The sequence below is a fragment of the Mya arenaria genome, chromosome 16, assembly GCF_026914265.1.
Source record: "Mya arenaria isolate MELC-2E11 chromosome 16, ASM2691426v1".
Taxonomy (NCBI): domain Eukaryota; kingdom Metazoa; phylum Mollusca; class Bivalvia; order Myida; family Myidae; genus Mya; species Mya arenaria.
The window spans coordinates 14,139,798-14,161,130 of NC_069137.1; the positions used below are offsets into that span (position 1 = coordinate 14,139,798).

Genomic DNA, 21,333 nt, shown 5'->3' on the forward strand with positions numbered 1-21,333 from the left:
TAATGGTCATATACAGAAATATTTTCTGCTTAAATTTTGTGGTCACATTAGCAATACTTGGATGTATTGGTGGACCTTACAACTAGAAATAAAATATGAAATGGTAAATATAAACTCTCAAAACCAAGCATTAATTTGACTGTCGGAGTAATCTAAAGTTTTTTTCTTTCCATACATTTTGACATAATAATCATTAATACAAAATTAACTTATACAAAAAAAAATAAAAAAATGCAGTGAATATTATCAATCTGTTTATTGAAATATATATATATAATAATTTTAATAATGATTAACAAACACCATAATAGCATTGAACTTAATGTCAATGACAATGTTCTTCAAATACAATGTTCAACTTTATAAGAGACAGATGTTTGTGGTGGGACTCGGGCAACACGCCTGCTAGACACATCTGCAGCACCACCGATGCTCAAGAAATTCTTGATTTTAGGACATGTATAATGTTAAATACATGATAATAAGATAGCTTCTAAGTTGATATGTAAAACACATGTATATCAATTCGAAACATTTCTAAAACCAGCATCAATTTATACAGAATATTGAAAAAATGGCTACCAAAGGGTATCAACATAAAACAGTGATGTTTTATATCATTAAAAAATATAATATCATAACTGTTTCACAGAACTATTAAGTAATCTTTTTACATTATCTTTTGCAATTAAAAAAATACTATATGAGGTGAAAATGGAATGTGCGATAATTGGATAATTGTTATATGGTACACTTAACATATGTAAACGGGTACTGAATATATCATAGGGCGCCAAATGTGATAATATATGCAAATTTGCTTTGTACATCTGGTGGGGATTAAACCAATGACCCCTCGCTCTGCAGGCAGACACTCAACAGCATAAACCCACTATATATTCAATACCCGGTTACCATTATAAGTTCTTGCTCTTCTGCATGATTTAAGTTCAACACAAGATTACACCCTGCACAACATCGTGCCAACGAGATAAACTTAGTATAAGTTATCATAACTTTCTTCACAATTGTTGTAAAATATATAATGTTTAAACTAACACTGGTTTTATAAAACTTTCAATACACAAATGGCCTAATATCCTTTAAGGACAAATTTAATATATCAAAAGAATAGTCTTGTATGATATAAATACATACAAAAAGAAAGAGAGTCATGAAAAATTGAGACAGTCAGTAAATGAATTCAGGTGGATGATACTAAATACTAATTTGCAGTATGTTAATGCATGGTAATTTACAATTTTTGATCATGAATTATCAAACAACACCCTAAATCCAGGTAATTTACATCACTTTGTTTTTAAACATGTACAATGTAACAAGTTTAAAATACATTTCTCAATCAAGCATTTGATGTTTTGTCCGTATACCAAACAAAAACCATTACAACTATAAAGGAAGGTCAGTAGATCTAACAAAAAAATATTGAAAAGGAGATAATCAGCTTCTTTGATCAATAATGTAAAATATTATAAATTGATCAGTTAATAATGATGTTTGTAGACAAGACTGAACACAATACAACACCTGTAAAACACCTGTGCAACACCAGTGCAACACCAGTGCAACACCAGTTCAACACCAGTACAACACCTATACAACACTTTTACAACACCAGTACAACACATTTTGCTGGCTTAGGGCAAAGCGGTAACACAATAAAGAGATATAAGGCGTTACAAGTCAACAGTCATGGACTAAAGATCTTGACTATTAAAGTAGGTTCCAAAAAAACATTTCGCACACAGTCCGTTCATAATATACATTAAAAGTATCACATTAATCCCAACATCACAGTTTCTTTTCTCTAGGTTTTTTTCCAAATCTCTCTCTCACCTCTGCACATGCTTCTCCCAAGTAAACAACAAATTATTTACTGTCTGATGGACCTTATGCTTAATCTTTCTACAGAATATTTGTCTAATTAACCGTAGGTAATAAAACAAGTTTATTTAACAAAAGTATTCAAATCCATGCACATTAATTAAAAAGTTTTTTTTTCTAATTTATTTAGGGCTATTCCATTTAAACATATAACCCCCAGGGGAAGGCACTTTTAAAATATCCCACCCCCCTACAGAAGCAAATTTAACCTTTCGGAGTCCAAATTGGCCAAAAAGACACACACCTAGTATATACCATTTAAATAATTGCCATCCCCCCATGGGTTACATGTTCTACTGGAATAGCCCTTAGCTCCATTGTGAAAACAGCTGTCAGCTGATATGAATTTCTCTCAAGTCTGTTTCCAGGGTAAATTTAAACCAGTACATGTGTCCTTTCTGAGAAGAAAACAGAACTTTTCACTGGGGGGGGGAGGGGGGCCTCGAAAGCCAAACCTCTAGGGTGAGTTGAACAACATTACCACTAGACCATTCTTTTATCAATTCCATGCTCATTTGTACATGTATGCCCACATAATTTACTTTAAATATATTTTCACTAAGTTAACTGTCATGTATCATATGTATAATCACTATATCTATCATGGGTTCTAGTTGTCATGTCTTTCATCTGTCTGTTGTCTGTGTATCGGCTTCTCGTTGCCTGCGTTTCTGGCGATATATCCATACATTTCCCACCCCCATCACTAGGCCTCCAAGAATGATTCCAATTGAGCCAAAATAAAACGCCATGTCATAGCTTCCTAGCATGTCTTTAAATAAACCTGAAATGTACAAGTTTTAAATGTCCATGCAATATATCAGAATAATTTTATTTTAATTTAATATTACAATTATCATAATCAAAGTCATAAACAGAATTACCCGTAATGTTCAAATCCTCCGAGTGCTTAAATTGCATTCACAAAAGCTTAAGTACTAAAGTCATTGTCCAACAATTTCATAAATTATTTCCATTCAACTTTTCTATTTTTAAGTAATATTTTCAATACAAGTATATTATATCTCAATTAGAAAAATTAAATAAATCGATCAAAACAAAAAAAGATTAAAGCGCCAGTGTCACTAGAGTGCCAAAAGCCATGAAATGCCTGATTTTAACCTAGTTCAAAACCGGTTATTGTTAGCCAATTAGAAATGATGAAACGTTTACACAGATTTTATGACACACATGAATAATATATGGAAACAACTTTGATTTGAAAACAACAAACAAATGTGTATTAGGAGAGATGAAAAGCCTGGCTTTTCACACTACAGTTACAAATGTATACCCTGAAAGCAGTATGTACCTCCGACAGTTGGCCCAATAAGAGCACTGAGTCCCTGAAAGAGGAGCAGTAGTCCGAAGGAGCTTGAAAGAGACTCAACCCCCAGGACGTCCACCACCACAACCGATTTCTGTGAAATGTATGTCCCTGACAGAAGGCCAAACAATCCACTCATAACGGCAAAGTGCCAGAATTTGGTCATTGATGGCAGCATTATGGAGACTATGGCATTTCCAAACATGACCCCATTGTAGATAATAAGCCGGTAAGGTTTTACTCTCTTTAGATCAAGCACTGTTGACATTGCTACTCTAGCAATGCCGTCAAAAATGCCCAAGACTGACAATAACCACGCACCATCTAGTTGAGATATGCCCTTTTCTTTGGCTAACGCTGGTAAGAAAACAAACGTCAAATTGAAAGCTAAAGTGTACAAAAATAACTGTAAACACAAAGCGGTAAAACCAAAATTTTTGAAAAGTGAGAGTTCCAAGAGAGGTTTCTTTTCTTTTTCTGTTTTTGGTTTATCCTTCCCTTTTATAGCTGTTTTCACATGTGATAATTTTCTCCTAAATATAGAAGTCTTGGATGCTTCAATTTTGTAGTTTGCAGTTATTTCGATTGCGGATGACATTTTGGCGGCTGACTGCGATGAGAGGAGGTTCTGTTGTCTGGTTACCATGGAAACTGGTAACAAATTTTCAACTGGTTCGCCTTTTGTAGAACATTCTTTCCGCATCTTTTTAATTCTTGCAAAAAAAATAAAATATTTGTGTGTTAATAGGATGAATCAGATTTTATTCAGCTTGCTTTGCTTACACTTAAAATTGCGGGTTTTTTTTCCCAAAATTAAATATCAGAAAACAGGAGATCAGCAGGCTCCAGGGTCCTTTTTCAACAAAGATCGTTAGACGTAATATCGTATATTTCCAGGATTACCCTCGTTTTTAGTGCATTGATTCTGACAGTAACTTTACAAATGAACCTGAGCACTCAGTGGGGAAGGGGTTTACGGTTTATGACTATCTGATATCTAATTGATACGGAGCTCTGAAGTAAAATACAGTATTAACAGTAAAAATTGAGTTTAAAATAGCTTTACTTCAAAATCAAGAACGAATTAGTACATATTCAAGGAAAAATGTTTTGGAAGTTTGCGTAATTTTGACATAAAAAGAACAAAAACCGTCAAAAGTTTGAAATTTTTTAAATCTATATAATTAAATAGCGTTTGAAAAAATACACCATGTTTCTACCATCAATGTAAATTGTACTTTATTTCATTTGTAACATTTTTGACAAAATTTGTTCTTTCTAAATGTGAACTTTCTTGAACTGACCGCAAAACCCTTGTACTTACTGACTAGCCCCAACCATTCTTAAACAAAAGTTACCTCCCCTCACCTGTCTTGTTTCATAATTTTCTTGTGCAGCTCAAGTGACCTAAACAAGACGCCACAAATAAAGAAGTTGCTGATCACTCCAGATAAGATGAGGAGCGTTCCTTCAAACCCATAGTGGTTGAACATGATCTCTACCACAGGAGGGAACACGAAACATCCGATGCCAACTCCGGAAGTGGCCAAACCAACCGCCAAACCTGTAATTGAACATAATAAATATTGGATTGTTTTCATAAGGTGTTTGTTGCAATAAATGCAGCAAGTCAGAAAAAAAAATGTTCATTTTCTAAAATCTAATTGGCGTGAACTGAACACATCTAACATTCTGTGAATCTGATACATGTATGCCCAAATTCTTCTTGTTAATGTCACCTTATCTTTTGACCTATTGAGCAAATAATTATAAGAGGACATCAACTTATAAGTCACAATGGTCATACCAAGTTTGAAAACTCTTCACCAAGTTTACCATCAGCATTGATCATAAATGAAAGTTGGACAAAGACACATGAGTTAATCAAATTCCACTTGACAATAAGTCCTTCTTCAGCTAAAAACTAACTGAATGGTGCATAATAAAACTACATGGATGAGCCCAGTAACCTAAAATTTAATGAAGACCCAGGTCTAACAGACATTGAACTAGAGACACACAATGTACAAACAACAAAGACAAACCAAAACTTTCTTGTTGATAATAAATTTGATAAATCCGGGAATATGTCTGATCAGCCAGCAAAGGCTTTAAGTTAAGTCAATATTTGTTTATTGTCGGATTTCAGGTAACATTTAAAACATAATAATATTTTACCGTGGCTGATATGCGCATATAAAGGTTTTGTTATTCTACAAATTCACATACCCACTTCTTTTATTTTAGTAAAACCCAATGATGATAAGAATGGGTGGACAGTTAGGACAGATCTGTGTAGACCCATATCATCAAATACAGCATTCTACAAATCTTACCTCTTTTTTTATTAAAGTAGTAGCCCACAATGATGAGACTGGGTGTATATGTGAAGGACCTCCCCACTCCCCCTAGTACCCCGTATGTCAGGTATAAATAGGGCAAGTCGGGCATGAAGGCTGAGATCAGCACACCCAGGGTGCAGATCGCCGAGCCCAGGATCACCACAAACCGGCAGGAAAACTTGTTACATAGGGCACTGGCTACAGGACCTGGAATAATTTCAATACACATGTTTAAGACAAATATTATACAGGTGTTTCAAAACACAAAACCTGACTATTAGTGTCACCTCATTGCTTCAAAACATGATGGGGGGGGGGGGGGGGGGGGGAAGGGGGGTCACGCAAAATCCCTGCATTTCAGCAATGTTCCAGCAATTTTCGAACAAAATTAAACCGCTGTACTTTTCGCAGTTTATTTTTTTGAGACTAAGCATAGGTCTCTGAATAGAGCTCCAACCTTTAACCTCTCAGTTGAGCTTCAACCTTTAACCTCTCAGGTGATACATCTCTTGATCTCAGGTGAAGATAAGTATAGCTTTACAAATATATACAATACAAAGTATAGACATAGAAAGAAACAAAAACATTATGGACACATATAAAGAAATAAAGCATGAGGTTCTTTACAATATACACAAACAATTAATTGAATCTGACATTTCAACAGGAACAGACGCCTATCGTCTGTTTGTATTATAGTTAGTTTATCATTGTGTTCTGGTTACAATGGCATATATTGTCTATTTATGTTTCCTGCAAAATTTGACACAACAATAAAACACAGTGCACATAAAGTTGTCATTGTTACAATAACCAAACAAGTCCAAGATGTACGTATTAAACTCACCCATTGCAAGCCTAAGTGTTGAGAATATGGATAGAAGCCAGGCAGTCTCGGTGGCCGAGCGGTTGAACTTCTCCTTAAACTGCAGGTAAAACACACCATTGGACCTCTCAAACCCTCCTGCATAGAAAAATAAACCAGAATCTGACAACATTAAAGCTGCACTCTCACAGATATACCATTTTAACATTTTTTTATTTTTTGTCTTGGAAAGAGCAAATTATGCGTTAATGATAACCAATGATAAAGGATTGCTAACAAAAGATCAGATCTCAGATTTTCATAATTATGTTCGAAAATTAATGTTTTATGGCATAATCTGTTACTTACAATTTAAGAAAAATGCATAAAACATCAGTTTTTGAACAGAAATATAAAAATCTACGATCTTTTTTTTGTCAGCAGTTTTATATAACTGGTTTCCATGAATTTTCACAAAAATTGGTTACATGTAGTTCCAAGACACAAAATAAAAAAGTTGTCAGAACGTTTAATCTGTGAGGGTGCAGCTTTAATAATGAATTTATTTGGCCTAATCTAACCGATTCTACAAAATTTAATATACCCGTGACCCAAAAAATGTTGCAAACTTATCCAATATTAAATTTCTTCAATTACGGTATTAAGGGGAAAAGAAAAAAAACACCCCTGACAAATCAAGGGTTTGCAATGGTTAGAAAAGTTATTTTTAATTGTGGCTTTGTGGTCACAGTATACAAATAAATACACCTCTACATTTTGTTCACATTGAAATATGGGCATTATGCGAGAATATGGTTACTATGGACACAGCAAAGCTTAAACAATTTAAAAAGCTGCACTGAACACTCTCAAATGTTTGCATTACGGTAATTTGAAACTGGTCAAGTACCTCAATCTTATCACTTTTTGAAGTTCTTTATCAATTTTAGAACTATTTCATGACAAGTGTACATGTAATGTGTACCAAGTATCAGATTGATAACTCTAAATATCCGGAAAAGTTCACTCCATAATTTTTTGCCAATAGACAGATTAGACTGAACGACTAACTAACTGACAAACATAATGGTGACTCCAATAATATAGCCCTCTACAAACTTTGTCTGTGAGGAATTAATGTTGTCAGACACAATGCTATTAGATGGGTGTAAGAAAGACTCACCCATGAGTGCATGAACCAGAAAAGCTCCGAAGACAATCATCCATCCCCATCCTCCATCTGGTACTTTATCTTCGCTCAAATCTATCAATATATTGGTCACCTCCACCTCTTCGCCCGGCCTTTCATCTTCAGAACCTTTCCCTCCATTGGTGGAACATTCGCCACGGGATTCCTTACTTTGCAGTGGTATGTCTTCATCACAAGGATGGTCTATTTTTTCCTCTATTTCCACCATCTCTCTGCCTTACTTCCTTACCTGAAAAATTAATTAATGAAAAATTGATTAGACAGTATGTTGTGTATAATAAGATATATATCATATATTCATTTTTGAATTAATTTGTTACATAACTATATCAATATGCATATATATGTGTTCAAAATGGATTGCAAAAGTCATACAAAGACCTTACAATACAGATATGTAGATCATTCACGTTATCTAGATTGTTACACCTTGCGAGAAAAAAAACAGAACAAAAATGATGGCATGTTTTATAACAGCAGTCACATGTTTTTTCATCATTTTGGAAATGGGGTCAGGGCCTGTATGAATGGGGAAAAAAGTGAAATTTTTTCATTTTGCCTACAAAATGAATGAGAATGTTATAAAAAAAATAATAAAAAAAAGATAAAAGAAATAGATAAAGTTTGTTTCTTTAACAATACACCAATTCATACCTGTTTCTGTTGACAATATGAAAGTAAGTAAAAAATTTGCACCCTCGTACATTCAATTTCAATTATTTCTACCTGGTCAATTTAAAATTTGCATTCAGGACAGTAACACATTTAAGTTTTGACCTGAAACTATCATTTGAAATAAATATTCATCCAAGATTTTGAAACATTTTAAAACCTGTGGTCTGTGAAGGCTTTGATTAATTACAAAATAAGTCAGATGAATAATTTGACCATAGGAACTAGATAACTGGATTTAACCTTACACTCTGGCAGCCACATTTTTGGGTTGGCTACTAAAAGGTAATCATGCGGTCGTTCATGTAAATAGCCATCATATAGAGTCTTTTAACAAATAAACGTCCAAATGTTAAAAAAAATCCTTAAACATGTATTATTCATGTGGACAACCATCAACTAAAAAAATCAATAACTCTGTACCTTTCACCTTAACAATGCAATTTAAATGGTTACATCATACATATCACAGATAAGACTTCATTTTAAAAATGATTTTATGTATACATGTATTTTTATAAACAGTGTTCTAAATAAGAACTTGCTGCCCGCCAAAATGGACGGTTTAAATGGCAATTAGGCCAGTTCAAATTTGGAAAAGCAGTGAATATTAAGTAGAATAAGTAGGAGCTGGTTGGTAACATTACTAATTGAGAAGGTTCAACTGAAACTTGTTGAGAGCCCGATATATAATTATATTTATATAAATGTGCTACTCATTTAAATTAGAACAGCTGTTACGTCATGAAAAGGTCATTAATCTAGTGATTAAGGTTTTTATACAGAGCCATACAGAGTGGGAGGTTGAGAGTTTGATCCCTTACTGTGTCATACGTTAAACATTGGTGCAAATAGCTCCCTTGCCTAGCACTGGGCAATTAAAGGGTTAGTGCTTGGAAAGTTAGTCGGGTACTCAGTACTGGTTTAACCCAGGAAAGTTGTATACCGTGTATCATTGCTTTACACCGAGCACATACAAGAACCTATTGGTCTCTTTGAAAAAAGAGCAAGGGCATCGCATCTGGACTTCCTTGCATCCCACCACTGTCTCTTCCACATTCTGTCCCTTCAGCATAAAAACAAAAGGACCCCATTGGAAATAAGTGCTTGCACTTTCACCAGTTATCCTAGACCACAAGGTTTAAAGAAATACATACATAAGGTCAAGGCATGTACTGTATTGATATAAATCTCAGTCAGGCTCTTGTGCTGTATCAGCATTGTAGACTCAAATGATCATTCTGTCATTCACTGAATGTACTCAAGTTCGTCAGTTCATAATCATCATAATTTATAATGATTATCTGTATAATGATATAGTACAAGAACTTTAATAATATAATATAATAGAATGCTATAATCTATTCAACTAATCAATTTATTATATTTTGTAAATAGGAAATAATGCAAACCTCAGTAATGTATAACAGTTGAACATGAGTGTAAGCAAACTTGCCTTTCTAAATAAAGCCGCCTGTTTTCCATTTATATGTATTAAGTCTCAGATCTTTTATAAATTAGAACATTGACATTGAATTGGTGTTCTGCACGACCGCTGCACACACTAGTATTGAGAGTTCCTTCCCTTGACAATAAACATAACCTTCCATGTCAGAAGACGCTTGCGTAGAACATGAAGAGTTGCTTCCCTTGTTTACATTTAAGCCATGAATATAAAAAGACTGATCAGTGATGATTTAGAATAAGTGTAAGTTTGATAACATTTTCAATAAGAATGATTAAACGAACATGGTGGTTTGGACAAATTTTCATTTTTTTTTCATGCGGTGAATTTTTTAATATTTTGAAGGAAATCATAACTGTGTTATTTTTCTTCCAGGCAAATGCGCTTGACTGTTATTCAATGACAATATGCAGGCATCAACTGGATTCGAGAAGTTCATTACAGGTAGACAGGTTTTTTGCTAGGTACAATCTTAGTCCATACTGGTAGTCAATCTAAAATGCCGTCCAGGCTTCTTTTTTTAATGATGTTTAGCCTGGACGTTAGTCCAAATGATTGTACGTTGACGGATTTTTTTTATGATTTTTGATATGGCAAATCCTTCATGTACAAATTGTTTTGTATGAAAAGTGGGTAGTTATTCCGATCAGGATTCCGGGTTAAAGCATATATATAAAATATCATAAAAACAAGAAATATTACCAGATAATGTTATGTTATATTAGTTCCGTACACAAAAAATAAATATCCAACGAATAATTATGAGTTTGACGGGTTTTCTTCATTTCATTCTGTCAAAACATAACAATATAGACATGAAGGGCATCTGCAAGGCTTCAGGGCACAATTTTAAAACAATTGGAACATTTCGGCCATGGTTGAGTTGTTACGATTGTATTTACGAGGTCTGGCCATGGGCAAGTTGTTATGATTGTATTTACGAGGTCTGTCTCGAAGCTTGTTGGAGGTGGCCGAGTTATAACGATTGGGTCGAGTTGTTCTGCTTGGCATAATTGTTGTCAGTGTCAGTCAACTTTCGTTTTATTGGAAAGGTAAATAATGTGTTTTAATGCATTAAATGCTTGTTTTGTACAAAATAACTTTTCGCTTACATGGTAAAATATGAATATAAACCTTTATGATCAATTTCAACCATAAAATACTTCACTTAATACAATTTTAATATTTTTCAAACACCCTTGGGTTTTGCGCAAACTTGCTTAAACGTTAGGGATTGGAAGAATTCCGTATAACACGTCTATTATTTTAGACTAGCCTGGACGTATGACATACTGGATACTTTGTCCACCTGACTGGCCTTCAACGAGTCCTTGGAAGATTTTATGACTTTAAGAAATGTCAAAATAATAAAAAGAACCCCTGAACACTCAATATTGTAGCTAATTTAAAAACAGACGCCAAAAGTTTTTAAAACAGTCGATGGTATCGGCAGATTCATGGGAAACATTAATGGAAGGCTGAAAGCCAATTCTATAATGTGGCTCCATATAACTTCATATAATTAAGATTTTTTGTGTTTGACTCTTGGCACTTAATTATTAATGTAATTGAACAGATGAATCGTAATATTTAAATTTCACTTGAATATTTTAATAAATTTATATATACCAAGAAGTCTTGAATGTCTTTTGGCAATGTACAAGTAAAGTGTCATTACTCCATTTTCTATTATTTTTTTGGTAAACATATAGTTTCTTTAATCACAGGTGGACTTATCAATACTGGCCATGTTAGTGGGGTGTTGTTACTGACCAGACAGGGACAGACCATGTACAGTTTTGGAGATCTACAACATCTTCCACAGGTTAGTGAAATGGTCATAAAAGTTTATAAGACTTATTGAAGTACAATGTATTTTTTTTTAAACACAAGCAAGATGTGGGCTGACAGATTGACATTAAATCATCATTAAGTACAGTTTCACTGTACATGTACGTTCCTCCTTCTTTTTTAGAAAAGTGTGTATGATCATGCCTAAAAAATACATGTAGCCCTGTTTTTGTTATCTCTTTAAAAAAGTTCCCATTTAAACACTGCAATCAATTGTATAAAACTGGTCAATTGTTTAGTTTGGTCAAAATTAGCCAAAACATTTATTTATTGGCCAATATTTATCTAATTTTACTTTTGTTGATCAAAGGTTAGTTCTGTGGAAAGGGTAATCTTTGTATAAATAATTACTAACTTTTAACCAGAGAATGACAGTAGTCTTTGTGTCCGCCTCTCACCCAAGAGGTTGTGGGTTCACTTAGCACCTGGGAATATGCTCTTGGCATCCCAAAAAGAACACCAGGCTGGTTTCTGCCCAGGAAACGACTCAAAGGTGTTTCATAACTATTGTCTTCGAAATTGAGCTAAAACAAATAGTTATAAATCAATTAAGAAATAACATGTTCTGTTTGAAATGCAACACTGTCTTTCTGCAGGAAGAAGTGAAGCAGTTCCTTAGCTTGTTTGAAAGATATTCATCCGAGGGTCTAGCAAACAAAGACTTCCACATTTCTCCACCCAAGAGAAGGGGATGGATCTTTAAAACATATCAGAGAACATTTTCAAGGTTTGTATTATTTTGTTTTTTGTTGTTTTTATTTCTATTTTCTGGTAAAACAATTTGGGCTAATGTGATAACCTTGGGGTCATCATCAAGAGTGTCGTCTGTCAAAAAAGTGTGAATAAAACTGGGTACACATTTTGTCTGAGGCAATACACACAGGTAGAGCAAGTTGCACTACTCTGGCTAATATCATTAATAATGATGAGTTATGCACCTTTTTCAACTATCAAAACAAGAACAGACCAATGTTGGGTTTGCTCCATCGGGCGTTTTATTACTATAGTTCTGTCTTCAGTATTAAAACATAACTTAATGTATGTAACATTTTCGCCATGATAAATAAATCAGATTTTTTTCCCCAGAGAAATATAACATCACTTACATTCTGAATTGTACTACAAATGTTTTTTTATCTATCAATAATCAATTATTGAATGAAAGGTTTTCTGATTATTTTCAATGATTGATTGTGACTTATTATGAACAACGAACTGTTAATGAAACAATCAGTTAGGGTCAGTATAAAAAAAAAATGTTTTCACAAGTTTACTCTTTTTTGTCTTTATGCAAGCTATATTCTTACTAATGTATTATTTATAACTCAAATGTCTCAAATAACTTTATGTCCCAAATAACTGGTAAGATTTACAATTTTCAGTGTATATGCAACGTGTAGCCGGGATTCAGGAGGACTTACTGTGTGTAATCTCCCGTATGGTATTCTCATATGTGTGTATGGACCTACGACTTTGCCCGGAGAAGCAATAAAAGCCATCGAGAATTTCTGTGATGTCATGAGAAGATAGCAAGAGTTTCTGCCATTTTTCCAGATTCTAATTTTAAAGGCTTTGTTAACACAATAAAACAGTTAAAGATTCTGTGACATGGAAGCATTTCTATAGCTAGCTTATTTTTATTTTCGTAAGCAAGCTCTGGAAACACAGTAAAAGCCTTTGAGAAAAGTTTGGTAAAACAAGCAACTGCTGCTTTAATGGACAAATCAATGACAATTTTGGACATCTAACTTCAGGAAGGGACACTTGATTTCAACTGTTGGTGTTCATTCAGGATGCCTTGGACATAAAGTCATTATTTATGTGATCTAGATTTAGTTTAAACATTATTTTTATGATAATACACATAAAATACATATATATCATTGTAAGGATTGGGGGAATAGCTGAATGGATTTACCTCTCTCCTTACTCCTATCTGAATGTGACCTTACATATAATATACAGCTAGAGTGGAAATGACATTTAAGAAATATTGACATTCAACATGTAAACTCACTTCATAACATGATGTTTAGAAATGTCATACAAATGCACTACAATGATAAACAAAGTATGTTTTATTTCAAAACTCGAAAGCAAATATGAAAAATAGAATGCTTATAGTTTTTTTATATTGTTTTGTAATCATTTAACTTAGCTGAATCTCATTTGAAACTGTGGCATTTAGACTTACATGTATGGCATTTAATCATTGATTTTCACCTTGAATGTTGGCAGAAACGTATAATATTTGTGGAATTTATAGTGGTGCTTCATCTGTTAGTATTGGAAATATAATTTTGTTTTAACATGATTGTTGCAATTCATTTAATACTAGTAATTACAAATTGTATTTATATTTAACTGTATAAATCTCAAGTGGTTTTCATCAATTGTTTATTTTTTAAGGCATTTCTATTGAATCATTGTATCATTATGAAACTGAAAGCATGTAATAAATCCATGTGAAAAGACTGCCGTTATATCATCGTGTTCAACTTCTGTCATTGTCAAGTGTGTATTTTAATGAAATACAGAATGAATTCAATTTTCATGTTTAACACCATATGTTCATGTGTCTTTGTATTAGCATTGCTTTTTTTACAAAAATAGGAGCATATGAATAAAACCTACATTTTTAGCTTGACTATTTGAAGAATAAGGAGGCTAAACTACTCACCCCAGCATCTGTATCTGGTTAAAGTTTTAGGGCAAGTTGGGACTTTTACAAATAACTTCTATATCCTTTATCTAACTGACTTAATACTTCATAATTATTGACGATCAGCTTACAATTGATGTTACATAACTCCGTATTATCCTAAAAAACAAATTATGGCCCCTGATTGTCTTAGGAACTTAAGTTTATGTTTTAGGGCACATTGCGTAGGTAAAACTTTTGGGTCAAGTTGGGATTTTCACTAAAAAATAACGTTCTATACCGTTTATTCAATTGAAATATGTCACACAATTTTTTACGGCCATAACAAAATTAGGTCACAAAACTCCATATCCTTAATAAAAATTATTGCCCTTGATCAACTTAAAATGTTTGGCAACTTTGAGTTTAACTCAGATCTCAAATACTGTTCATTCAATGGCCTTCATTTTTTAAACAGTAGCCATCACACAATAAGGTAACATAAATTCATATTAACCCTTAATTGGTACGGAGGAGCTGAATTATTTTAGTTAGGTTTGACATATAGTGTCCAAACTTGGTGTATATGAAGAGTTTATGGAGACCTTTTATGGGAATGCGTAAAGGTCAATGTAACTAAAATAAAAAAATGGTTGGTACTGAATAACTTTGATAAGGATTGACATATTCTGACCAACCTTGATAATTATATATTTAAGGATGAATTTATGGAGACCTTTCATTGGATTGTGGTTGGGGTTCTAAGAGTCATGGCCAAGGTCAAGGTCACTGTTACTAAAAACAGAAATATGGTTAGTATTGAATAACTTAGGATTCGCATATTGCGACCAAACTTGGTATATATGAAGAGTTTATGTAGACCTTTAATTAATGGGATTGCATGTTTGAATGAAGAACATATGGGGGCCCTAGGGTCAAGGTCATTGTTAGTAAATATAGATAAGTGTTAAGTACTAAATAATTTTAAGTTAAGTTAGGTTTGACCTAAGTTGGTAGGTAAGAAAGGTATATGCAGGACTTCCATGGGATTGCAATTAGGGCCCAAAGGGTCAAGGTCACTGTTACTAAAAAATTAAAAACAGTTGAATCTCACAACTAAGGCTGAATCAAATTATTTTAGCTTAGTTTGACATATAGTATCCAAACTTGCCACCGGTATATATGAAGAGTTTATGGAGACTTTTCATGGGAATGCGTTTGGGCCCCTAGGGTCAATGATACTAAAATAGAAAAATGGGTGGCTGGGTTGGAGTGTAAAGTGCCTTGCTGGGTTGGAGTGTAAAATGGCTGGCTGGGTAAGGGTGTAAAGTATGTTGCTTGGTTGGAGTGTAAAGTGTCTTGCTGGTTTGGAATGTAAAGTGCCTTGCTGGGTTGGAGTGTCAAGTGCAATGCTTGGGTGGAGTCTTAATTGCCTTGCTGGGTTGGAGTGTCAAGTGCAATGCTTGGGTGGAGTGTTAAGTGCCTTGCCGGGTTGGGGTGTTAAGTGCCTTGCTGGGTTGGAGTGTAAAGTGCCTTGCTGGATTGTAGTGTCAAGTGCAATGCTTGGGTGGAGTGTTAAGTGCCTTGCTGGGTTGGAGTGTAAAGTGTCCTGTTGGGTTGGGGTGTAAAACTGCTGGTTAGGGTGGGGTCGTAAAGTATGTTGCTGGGTTGGAGTGTAAAGTGCCTTGCTGGGTTGGAGTGTAAAGTGCCTTGCTGGGGTGAGGTGTAAAATGGATGGCTGGGGTGGGGTATAAAGTGCCTTGCTGGGTTGGGGTGTAAAGTATATTGCTGGGTTAGGGTTTAAAGTATGTTGCTGTGTTGGGGTGTAAAGTATGTTGCTGGGTTGGGGTGTAAAGTGCCTTGCTTTGGTGGGGTGTAAAATGGCTGGCTGGAGTGGGTTGTAACGTACGTTGCTTGGTTGGAGTGTCAAGTGTCTTGCTGGGTTGGAGTGTAAAGTGCCTTGCTGGGTTGGGGTGTAAAGTGCCTTGCTGGTTTGGAGTGTCAAGTTTCTTGCTGGGTTGGGGTGTAAAGTGTCTTGCTGGGTTGGAGTGTAAAGTATGTTGCTGTGTTGGGGTGTAAAGTGCCTTGCTTGGGTGGGGTGTAAAATGACTGGCTGGAGTGGGTTGTAACGTACGTTGCTTGGTTGGAGTGTCAAGTGTCTTGCTGGGTTGGGGTGTAAAGTGGCTTGCTGGGTTGGGTGTAGTGTCTTGCTGGGTTGGAGTGTAAAGTGCCTTGCTGGGTTGGGGTGTAAAGTGCCTTGCTGGGTTGGAGTGTAACGTGCCTTGCTGGGTTGGGGTGTAAAGTGTCTTGCTGGGTTGGAGTGTAACGTGCCTTGCTGGGTTGGGGTGTAAAGTGTCTTGCTGGGTTGGGGTGAAAAGTGCCTTGCTGGGTTGGAGTGTAAAGTGCCTTGCTGGGTTGGAGTGTAAAGTGCCTTGCTGGGTTGGAGTGTTAAGTGCCTTCCTGGGTTAGAGTGTAAAATGGCTGGCTGGGGTAGGATGTAAAGTACCTTGCTGGGATGGAGTGTAATGTGCCTTGCTGGGTTGGAGTGTAACGTGCCTTGCTGAGTTGGGGTGTTAAGTGTCTTGCTGGGTTGGAGTGTAATGTGCCTTGCTGGGTTGGAGTGTAAAGTGGCTTGCTGGGTTGGGGTGAAAAGTGCCTTGCTGGGTTTGAGTGTAAAGTGCCTTGCTGGGTTGGAGTGTAAAGTGCCTTGCTGGGTTGGAGTGTTAAGTGCCTTCCTGGGTTAGAGTGTAAAATGGCTGGCTGGGGTAGGATGTAAAGTACGTTGCTGGGTTGGAGTGTAATGTGCCTTGCTTGGTTGGAGTGTAAAGTGCCTTGCTGGGGTGGGTTGTAAAATGGATGGATGGGGTTGGGTGTAAAGTGCCTTGCTGGGTTGGGGTGCAAAGTATGTTGCTGGGTTGGGGTGTAAAGTGTCATGCTGGGTTGGAGCGTAGAGTGCCTTGCTGGGTTGGAGTGTAATGTGCCTTGCTGGGTTGGAGTGTCAAGTGCCTTGCTTGGTTGGAGTGTTAAGTGCCTTGCTGGGTTGGAGTGTAAAGTGCCTTGCTGGGTTGGAGTGTAATGTGCCTTGCTGGGTTGGAGTGTAATGTGCCTTGCTGGGTTGGAGTGTAAAGTGCCTTGCTGGGTTGGAGTGTTAAGTGCCTTGCTGGGTTGCAGTGTAAAGTGCCTTGCTGGTGTGGGGTGTAAAGTACGTTGCTGGGGTGGGGTGTAAAGTATGTTGCTTGGTTGGAGTGTAAAGTGTCTTGCTGGGTTGGAATGTAATGTGCCTTGCTGGGTTGGAGTGTATATGCCTTGCTTGGGTGGGGTGTAAAATGGATGGCTGGGGTGGGGTGTAAAATGCCTTTCTGGGTTAGAGTGTTGGGTGGGGTGTAAAGTGCCTTGCTCGCAGTGCTTTTTAAATAAATATATAGAGCCTTCACGGCCCTTGCCAGGGAGTGTTTTAGCCCACATTTTCTTATAAATTTAAACACAGAATGTTTTTATTTAAATTAAAATTAACTGTTAATTTTATTATCATGCTGCAAATTTCTGTACACTTGGATTAAAACTTAAGTTCTTTCAAAATTGTATTTCCATTATATTGTTCAAGTATTTCCTTTTTTAGACTGAATTAATTAATATCATATAAAATGATGATTATGTTTTCAAATAGCATTGCTATCTTGATTAAGGTTTGAAACTATTTAATTGTTTTTCAAAAGCCTGATATGATGTTCTACAGAAGGTGACCTTTTCACCATGTAGACTGACACACGCAGGGTTTTGTTGGAATGCAATTACACTGTAGATCTGCGTACATAAATTCAGCTCGAAATATTAATATGGACATACTGACTTTAATTCTAGAATACAAACAAATAAGGTGTACATGATCATGTTCCTCGACATTAACTGACTTGGAGAATTCAAAATTTCATTCAATTTGTATTTAAAGCTGCACTCTCACAGATTCACCGTTTTGATAACATTTTTTATATTTATTTTTTTGTCATGGAATGATCCAATTTCTGTGTAAATGTTTTGTTTTCCTTGTTGTAGTGTGCGCGTTCAATGTTCACTAATGTGATTTAATAGATAAAAAACACAAGTGTGCTCTAACTATTTATTATGAACTACACTACGCAATGTACACCAACCGACTGACCAGGAATACTCAGCATGCAAAGAGATAAAGATATAAAGTATAGTCTGTTTCTAGAATCTGCAACATCTCTCTTGTTTTGTTAAAAAGAAAAAGTAAATATTATAGTTAATAATATTCCAAACATGTAAATAAAAGAGATCATTGTTACACATTAATTATTAAATGAATCGATGTAATAGTCATATTGAATCTTGCACAATCTATGTAATATCATAGAAAATATTATTCACAGTATATTCATGCATTAATTAATTTATAATTACAACAGTTCATTTAACCCAATCATCGTGATTGTATCCTTGACTTGGTTGCACTATTCTACCAGATCGTGTCTGATAAGGGGCAGGGGAGTTTTGGGGAATCTTTGCAGGGTAATTAGACTGCTGAGAGTTTGCACAGCTGGGTACCTGTGGGTTGATTTCATTATCAGTACTTGACTGATCTCTGGCCAATACATTGGGTGTGAAATCATTTATCTCTGTTAATTGCTCATTACTCTTCAACAGGAATCGGCGATTTCTCCTGTAACTACTCCCATCAGGGGTTAGGATTACATAAGAGTGGTCATTGTGTATCCTGATTACTTTAGCGGGTTTCCAAATCTTTCCAACTTGAAATCGTACTAAGTCATTAACTTGCAACCTTGAAAGTGGTTTTGCGTTTTTGTCGTATAATATTTTTTGCTTTCTTTTGGATGTTTGGATGGCTGACCTTACCATTTTAGAGTTTACAGTTTTAGGTAGCAGTTGAGATATTGTTATAGGTAAAACAGATCTTGTTCTTCTGCTCATAAGCAATTGCACAGGTGATTGCTTACAATCTGACATGGGTGTATTCCTGTATTCTAACAATGCTAGATATGGGTCATGACCACTGTCTTTGGCCTTTACTAGCAGTCGTTTTACAGTCTGTATAGTACGTTCTGCAAGTCCGTTAGAACTTGGATGTCGTGGACTTGATGTGACATGTTCAATGTGCCACGAATCGACAAATGTCTTGAATGTCTCAGATGTGTACTGAGGTCTATTGTCACTGAAAATATGTATTGGTATTCCGTGTGTACTGAAACGTGATTTGAGTTTTCTGACAATAGTCGATGATTTTGTGTCAGGCAGCTTGTCTATTTCAAAATATCTGCTATAATAATCAACGACAAGTAAATACTCATTTCCATCAAAATGGAACAAATCAGTGGCAACTTCTTGCCATGGCCCTTTTAGGATGTCGTGGGTTGTCATGGGCTCTTTTTGATTTGAGTTCCTGCGTGACAAACAAATTTTACAGTTCAGAACGAAGTCATTTATTTGTTTGCTCATGCCTGGCCAAAACATCACGTCCTTGGCTCTCTGTAGGCTTTTGTCAGTGCCCATATGACCTAAATGTACTTGCTCAATCATGTGCTGTCTGAGTGACTTGGGAATGATCAAGGTTTGACCTCTGAAAATTAGGTCATCGGCAACAGATAATTCGTCCCTGTGATTGAAAAATTCATACACCAGTTCTGGGCAATCAGATCTAGAATCTGGCCACCCTTGAACTATAGTCCGTTTCAATGCCTGCATTTGTAGGTCGGTCTTTGATTCCTTTCTCACATTTTCAATACTGCGATCAGTATATGTCATGCTTGAAAGCACGGCATGAACATGAAGGTCAAGACCTTCTATTTCGGAACTATCTGACATAGGTTTCCGTGACAAGAGATCACTGATGGGAACGTTTTTCCCGCTCACATGTCGTACGTCAAGGTCATACTTTTGCAAACTTAGCATCATTCTCTGCAAACGCGGTGGTGCTGCATGCAAAGGCTTTTTCATGATTGCAGACAAGGGCTTATGGTCAGAGTGTACAATTACATGTCTGCCATATATGTATTGGTGAAAACGCTGACATGCAAACACAACGGCTAGCATTTCACGTTCAATGTTTGCATAATTGCGTTCCGTTTGCGTCAATGTCTTAGATGCATAAGCTATGGGTCGACCATCTTGCATAATGGCTGCACCACCCCATTCATAGAAGCGTCGCATTCAAGATAAACTGGCTTCTTTGGATCAAAATAAGCTAGAACTGGTCTTTTTGTGATAACCTGCTTGACCTTTGTGAATGCATCAATTTGAGGTTGGTCCCAGACGAACTCTATGTCCTTCTTAAGTAAATCTCTCATTGGGCTTGTAATTTCGGAGAGATTTGGGGTAAATTTCTGTAGATATGTCACCATACCAAGAAATGTCTCTAGCTCTGCACGATTTTTGGGTGTTTCGATTTTCCCAATTGCCTATATTTTGGCTGTGTCTGCTTTCAGCCCTGATGATGTAACCATATGACCAAAATAAGGTATCTCTGACAGTCCTACGCGGCATTTGTCTACGTTGAATCGTATGCCTTTGTCGCGGGCACGGTCTAGTACTGCTTTCAGATTTTTGTCGGGCTCTGCTTTTGTCCGACCATATATCAATATGTCGTCAACAATTGCCTTGACACCTGTCATGTCTCCAAAGATTTCGTCTACTTTTTGACAAAATACATCTTGACTACAACAGAGACCATTAGGAAGACGGGTGAATCTGTATCTACCAAACGGGGTGCTAAACGTTGTCAAATATGACGACTCTTCGTCCAGTCTAATTGCTCCAGTAAGCATGAGTTATGTCTAAAAGACTAAAGTATTGACAACCAGCTAATTGTACTGTAACATCGTCAAGTGTCGGCATAGGGTAGTGCGGTCTACGTATTGCGTCATTCAATGCTTTTGGATCTAGACATATTCTCAATTGTCCAGTTTTTGGCTTTTCTACTACAACAAGGGAGTTAACCCAATCAGTCGGGGTGTTAACCTTGGAGATTATGCCATCGCTCTCCATTCGATTCAGTTCTTCCTGAAGTCGGTTACGTAATGCTTCAGGTACCCTCCATGCAGGATTCACAACGAGGATAGCATCCTGCTTCAAATGAAGCT

General features: G+C 36.0%; 3 protein-coding genes across 5 annotated transcripts; 1 reads left to right on the forward strand and 2 right to left on the reverse strand.

Moving 5' to 3' along the window:
* Positions 1-2,167: 2,167 nt before the first annotated feature.
* On the reverse strand, positions 2,168-9,842 carry LOC128222440 (monocarboxylate transporter 12-like). 3 transcript variants are annotated; one of them, XM_052931444.1, is made up of 7 exons: positions 9,718-9,842; positions 7,563-7,818; positions 6,422-6,538; positions 5,569-5,781; positions 4,601-4,796; positions 3,218-3,945; positions 2,168-2,689 (listed from the first exon to the last, which is right to left on the reverse strand). In XM_052931444.1, the coding sequence occupies exons 2-7, from the start codon at positions 7,795-7,797 to the stop codon at positions 2,532-2,534; spliced, it is 1,647 nt and encodes a 548-aa protein (XP_052787404.1). In that variant the 5' UTR covers positions 7,798-7,818; positions 9,718-9,842; the 3' UTR covers positions 2,168-2,531. The 3 variants fall into 3 exon arrangements, with proteins under 3 accessions (XP_052787404.1, XP_052787403.1, XP_052787405.1); XM_052931443.1 differs by having other exon boundaries at positions 9,674-9,812; XM_052931445.1 differs by lacking the exon at positions 9,718-9,842 and adding an exon at positions 9,208-9,303.
* Positions 9,843-9,894: 52 nt separating this feature from the next.
* Positions 9,895-14,052, forward strand: LOC128222307 (uncharacterized). The gene is made up of 5 exons (XM_052931279.1): positions 9,895-9,969; positions 10,102-10,170; positions 11,454-11,551; positions 12,174-12,304; positions 12,960-14,052. Exons 2-5 carry the CDS (start codon positions 10,134-10,136, stop codon positions 13,105-13,107), a joined length of 414 nt encoding a protein of 137 aa, XP_052787239.1. The 5' UTR covers positions 9,895-9,969; positions 10,102-10,133; the 3' UTR covers positions 13,108-14,052.
* A 1,616-nt stretch (positions 14,053-15,668) lies between these two features.
* On the reverse strand, positions 15,669-17,683 carry LOC128221417 (uncharacterized). The gene is made up of 3 exons (XM_052930029.1): positions 16,725-17,683; positions 16,128-16,603; positions 15,669-16,006 (listed from the first exon to the last, which is right to left on the reverse strand). Exons 1-3 carry the CDS (start codon positions 17,681-17,683, stop codon positions 15,669-15,671), a joined length of 1,773 nt encoding a protein of 590 aa, XP_052785989.1.
* Between the last annotated feature and the right edge of the window lie 3,650 nt (positions 17,684-21,333).